The sequence below is a fragment of the Arachis stenosperma genome, chromosome 7 (assembly GCF_014773155.1).
Source record: "Arachis stenosperma cultivar V10309 chromosome 7, arast.V10309.gnm1.PFL2, whole genome shotgun sequence".
Taxonomy (NCBI): domain Eukaryota; kingdom Viridiplantae; phylum Streptophyta; class Magnoliopsida; order Fabales; family Fabaceae; genus Arachis; species Arachis stenosperma.
Genome location: NC_080383.1, coordinates 68,208,314 through 68,214,370, shown reverse-complemented (window position 1 = coordinate 68,214,370; position 6,057 = coordinate 68,208,314). Strand labels below are relative to the sequence as shown.

At 34.7% G+C, this 6,057-nt stretch overlaps 1 protein-coding gene across 1 annotated transcript; it reads right to left on the bottom strand.

Moving 5' to 3' along the window:
* Positions 1 to 361: 361 nt before the first annotated feature.
* Positions 362 to 2,216, bottom strand: LOC130941721 (transcription factor MYB93-like). Its single transcript, XM_057870297.1, has 3 exons — positions 2,001 to 2,216; positions 1,774 to 1,903; positions 362 to 1,408 (listed from the first exon to the last, which is right to left on the bottom strand). The coding sequence occupies exons 1-3, from the start codon at positions 2,131 to 2,133 to the stop codon at positions 526 to 528; spliced, it is 1,146 nt and encodes a 381-aa protein (XP_057726280.1). The 5' UTR covers positions 2,134 to 2,216; the 3' UTR covers positions 362 to 525.
* Positions 2,217 to 6,057: the final 3,841 nt, after the last annotated feature.

Below are 6,057 nucleotides of genomic sequence, written 5' to 3'. Positions count from 1 at the left end.
GCTTTTGGGCAGCAATAATTAAATTATTGACGTATTCCTCGAATGATTATTATTCAACCTCATCCATTTATGGATCGTAATCTTTATCCTCAAAATATATCCTTAACTTCAGTGCGATATCGAGGCTCTATGCTGTGCACTTGATAAGCTTCCTATAATTTTTTATGATATGAAGTCAAATTAACAAAATATGTGTGTAATTTTAATGGGGTTATGAACCGTGATCCTCATAACCTGGGTTCCTTTATCCTTGTTGCCATAATACCATTTCATCCGAGGTAAGAACTTTATGCAAACTAAGTACATATTAGACAGACAATAAAATAACAAGAAAATAAATATTCAGATTTTAATTGAGCAAATAAGGAACATTGATGTAACCGATAACTGAAAGTAATTATGACGAAATCTCAACAAATTCTATGTGTTTTGTCCCCAAGTATATTTGGAAAGAAGAAAACAATGTTCTGATGAGAGCATAACACAGCATACACAATAATAACCTCTTTCAAATTAAATTAAATATTAGTATAACTCATCATGCATAATGGGATTCCCATAAAAAAGTTCAGGCCAGTAAGAGGAGGTTCCACCATAGCTAGAAGTATTGCTGCTGCTTGCATTTAGTGGAACAGATGAAGATGCAGGAGATGACGAAGATGAGGAACATGATGATAAAGATGTTATGATGTTCCATGGAGAAATCATGTGATAATCGCCCTCACTACCCATAACTTCCAAACCATTATTATTATTATTATTATTAGTAATACCTTGATCCAGCTTAGTACTATTCAAACTTGATTGGGAACTTGTCAAAGAGACTTGTGGCTGTGGGTCTAATAAATGAGGTAATAGCATGTTGCTTGATTGGTGGAGTGGTTGGGAAGAAGAATCAACAATAATCTCATCATGAGAAAATGTGGTAACTGGGTTATTTTCTTTGACATTATTATTCGTGATTGAATTTAATAAATTGAAAGCTTCCATGTCTGTGATGGAATTATTATTTTGGTCATAGGAGTTATTATTGGTATTAATACTACTACTAATAATGTTGCTTAATAAGGAATTATTATTATTATTATTATTAGTAGTAGTAGTAGTAGTAGTAGTAGAAATAGTAGTGGATTGAAGTAAGTAATTAAGTTGTTGAATCTTTGCTAATTGAACTGCCTCTAATTGGAGCCTTAGAGAATGTTCATCAAACGATTGATGATGATCCATAAAATCGGTGATGCTGGCCAAAGCTAGTAGATATGGCAATGTTGAAAAAAGATCAGTTCTTGGCTGATGTGTCATTGGATCGAAACCCATCTGAATTAGCCTCTTCTTTAAATGAGTGTTCCAGAAATTTTTTATCTCATTGTCTGTCCTTCCTGGAAGATGAGTTGCAATTGCTGACCATCTATCAACAACAAACATATGCATATATATAGAAATCAGCAATAATAATAATAATAATAATAATAATAATAATAATAATAATAATAATAATAATAATCGAAGAAAAATATATGCAAACAAAATTCAGGGAATTACTTTTACTTAATACCAACTAATTTTGGAGAGGTTAATTAATATAATATACCCAGAATAAAATACTTCAAGCTAAGCAAGCAAAATTAATACTCTGCGTTCTTTCTCGTTTCATTTCACCATGCATGTCCCCCAAAAATCCAAAAGCATTTAAAATAACCGTTCAACGAGTAGTGCGGTTCATAAATATAAATAATTTAGAAGAAGGAAAATGATATTAAATGAAAGTAGTACTTATTTCCAAGAATGGAATGCAGATGCAGAATAGTTTGCTCCTCTTCTTGGGAGAATTTCCCCCTCTTAATGTCAGGCTTCAAATAGTTAGTCCACCTTAGTCTACAGCTTTTTCCACATCTATTAAGCCCTGCAAATTAAATCAAATAAATGAATTGATGATTAATTAGGAAGAGATATCTATGATAAATAAGATTATGAGAAATTAGAGATGATTAGTAAAGAACCTGCTAACTTAGGAAGAGCTCTCCAACTTCCATGGCCATGTTTCTGAATATGATCGACTAGCTTTTGATCTTCTTCAGGAGTCCATGGTCCTTTCTTTAGGCCGTTTTCATCGCAGCATGGGGACCTTCCCATTTTCTCTCTATGCACGTAGCCAGTACCTTCAGAAATCTAATAATCAAACCGATTATTATTATTATTATTATTATTATTGTTGTTGAAACCTTTGCTACTGCCGAATTAAATGTGGGGGTGGGAGTTTGCTATTTATACGCGTTGTTCTTGCTTGCTGTTCTTGAATTTCTATTTAAAAACGTATTTTTTCGATATGGTGATCGAAGATTTATTTGACTCAATTGATCATGTTAAAGTAGTTAGTAGGGAAAAGGACAAAGTAAAATATTTCATCCCTTATTATTGGTTAGTGTATCCTCCAATTAATTTATTAATTATATATGCTATAACTATATTATTTTGAATACCTAATTAGTCTTATAATAATGTGGTCTACGTACCTGATATTTACAACTTAATATATATTTCATATAAAATCCTGTTCTAATAATCAGTATTGAGATTGAGAAAGAGAAAGTTAATTATCCTTCTACCCCCTAATCTACCAAAGCTAATTCTCTCTGCTTATAACATACACGAGGATAAAATATTTAGAATGTCAAGATGGTTTCTTAAGAACTACAAAAATTTTCTTATATCAAAGACCAAATGCTAGCAATGAGATGATGGATGCTAACTCGAACTATTATGAAAGTTATTTAGGCATTATTTTTAAGTCGTTATTTTTTAAAATAATGATGTTTTCATAGAAATAGCTCTCTTATTCTTAAAAAGTTTGCAAGACAAATTAGTTGGCACGGCTAAAGGTGGAGCTAGTTTTTTGTTTAAGTAATAAACTCCCAAATTTTAGTTATAGTCATCCAATAATGAATACACATGTGAAACAAAATTTTAAAAGGCACCACTCAAATGAAGATGTTAAAAATATTTTTTCATAAAGAGTCTTATATTAAAAATGTGTTTTATTTATTTGGCCATATTTTAAAAAAAGATAACACTTTTATAACATATCAAATCAAACCCTAGAATTCATCATCTAATGATAAAAAAGATACATCTTTACATGAAAATAATTGTAAAATTTTCATAATAGTATCCACCATTTTAAAATATCCCAATCTAAATCTCTAGATCCGTAAATTAGTAAAGTATAAAATATCAAATTATATATTAAAATTAGTTATCAAAATCAGTTATTATATATTTATGTATAAATTAAATATATGTGTTATTTAATTTATGATTAAATTACACCGTTGGTCCCTACATTTTCAGTGAAATTATAAATTGGTCTCTACACTTTAAAAGTTTATAATTAAGTTCTTAAAAAGAATTAAAATTTACAATTTAGTCTGCCGTTCAAAAAGTGTTTGATTTAACAGAATATTCTCAAAATAATCTCTATTTTAAACATATGATCTACACATATTTAACAATAAGGATCAATTTTTAATTTTAGTGAAAGTATGACGACTAACCGTGTAATTTAACAATTTGAAAATGACCAAAAAACTTCCTAAACTATCTGAACCCACCCCGCCTTCCCCATCTCTCTCGCTCTCACTTTCTCACTTTTCAAAACGACACCCCAATTCCAATGCTCAATGTCTTTCATCTCGATTTACCGTCGTCACGCCGTATCCGCCGCATTTGTGCTCACGAGGGATGGTGAGCCAAGGTGAGAGACAAAGAGTCCTAGGGTTCGGGTGCGATTTTAGAAAGTGAGAAAGTGAGAGTGAGAGAGTTGCGGGAGGGCGGGATGGGTTTAAATAGCCTAGCGAGTTTTTGGTCATTTTTAAATAGTTAAATTACACGGTTGGTCATCATACATTCACTAAAATTATAAATTTGTCCCTATTGTCAAACATGTGCCGCTCACATGTTTAAAATAGAGAATATGCTGAGAATGTAAGACCCAGAACTTTTGAAAAAATGCTATCATGAACTAATTTCAAATTCAATATTAAAGGTAATCAAAGCAAGTTTCGATTAATTGAATTTGAAATAGATTAAGATGATTATCCAATTTTATAATTATTGAATTATTTTCTATATTTAAATTATAAAGTTGATAGTTATGAAATAATCAGCATTTTATATGATTTGGACTAAATGATTAATATTTTAAAATATTAATATTGCTATTTTGAAAAAATAAAGAATTTAATTATATTATTTCTAATTATTGGATTTGAACATTTTATTGAAAACAACTTGTGAAATTGATGAACAAATAGTATTTTTATACATTATTATTGTTGGATTAAAATTTATTTCTAATTACTATATTATCCATATTTTTATTTGAAATTACAAAATTACCCTTGTACCTAATTTTACCCTAATCCTAAAACTCAACACACACGACTCTAACCCTGAAACCCTAACCCAGTTACCAGTTTTCCCCCAAGACCCAGCAGCAAGCAAACACGTCATTTTTTCCTTCACCATGAAAGAAAGAAACGGAAGAGGGAAGGGGAGGAAGGGGCTGTCCGCCGGCGCCACTGGGTCTCGCCACCACCGCCGATGCCTCTAAAGTGAGGAGACGCCAAGCTGCTGCACGCAGGGAGCCATTCTGTCGCCGCACCTTGCCCAGTTGAGGCCTCTGTTGTTGTTCGAAGGGTTGCCCCCGTCACGGATAGGAACTGAGGCAAGAGAGGAAGAGACTGACGGGAGGGCATGCGCGCGAGAAGGGAGGAAGGCCTCGCGAGGAGCGTCGTGCCGTCGCTGCTGTCCGTGCCTTCGCCATTGCCGTTCCATCTCAACCCGGCGTCGCCGTCATGTCCTGGTGCCATTAATGGAGGCTGCCGCTGTCACTTGAGAAGAACCCGAAGAGTGAGAGGGAGCTCGCAGAGAGAACGCGACAGCCAGAGAGGAAAAGCAGCGTTGCTGCCATCGCTGCTGTCACCGTGGTGGTCGCCGATGCTAGGGCTCGCCACTGCCACCATCTGAGCTCGCTGCTATTGATGAAGGTAAGCCAAACCGCCGTCAGAAAAGGGTTAAGGCTACCGCAGGTGTCGCTGTCGGAGAAGGAAGCTGCGTCTCGGTGTTTCTGACCGCCGGGAGGGGTTCTGTGACTTTCGGGACCACCGCTGAAGCTTCAGGCCGAGCCTCTGCCACCAAGAACGCCTCTGCTGCCACGGAGTTCCACCGCCGATAAGAGTTTAAGTTTCGTTTATGTTCTTTTGAAATTCTAGAAAGGTTTTAACATCACATGGTTGTTACAGCCGCCGTCACCGGGGTTTTTGCTCGCGACAGTCACTTAGGGTTATTGTAGGAGCTATTGCCATGTCGATTCAGAATCGCAGCTGTGTCGTCTTGTAATTTTAGTAAGTAATTATGTTTCGAATAACCTCCCGTTAGTATTCTGTTGTGTTGGTTAGTGAATCTGAGTTTTGGTAACGTGGGGTCGAGTCCTGATTATTATATGTTGTGATTAGAGTCGTTGTGGTTGTTGAAGAAGCAAGTGGAGCTGATGTTTTGGTTGCAGTCGATTCGGGTCGAGACGAAAGGATTCAGTTAGCGAGTTTGGGTTGTGGTTTTGATGAGTCGAGGTAGGGAATTTTTTAAAAAGCTATTTTATATCTGGAATTGTTATAAATGCATACTAGTGTGAGAATTATATGCTTTTAGTGATTGTACCAGTCTTATGTATTGTTTGGTTACCTTGGATGAATATGATTATATATTTTGATTAGATTATTGTTTGGTTTTGATATATGAATTGTTGCTGAACTGTTTTCTTGAAGTTTTGGAAATGAGTTTAATCGGTTGATAATGATTTCATTTTGAAACGGTTTTCTTGAGATATGAAAATGAGATGACTGTTGGATTTAGCTTGCTTTTGAACTGATTTTGGATTTTGAACCATTAAAAAGAATTGTGGAATGGTTTAGTTGGGACTCGAACCGGGTGGCAAAGTCCAAGTTTTAGGGGAGGTACTGTCGAAATTTCTGTAAAAATCCTAGAATTTGTTTGAAAAGT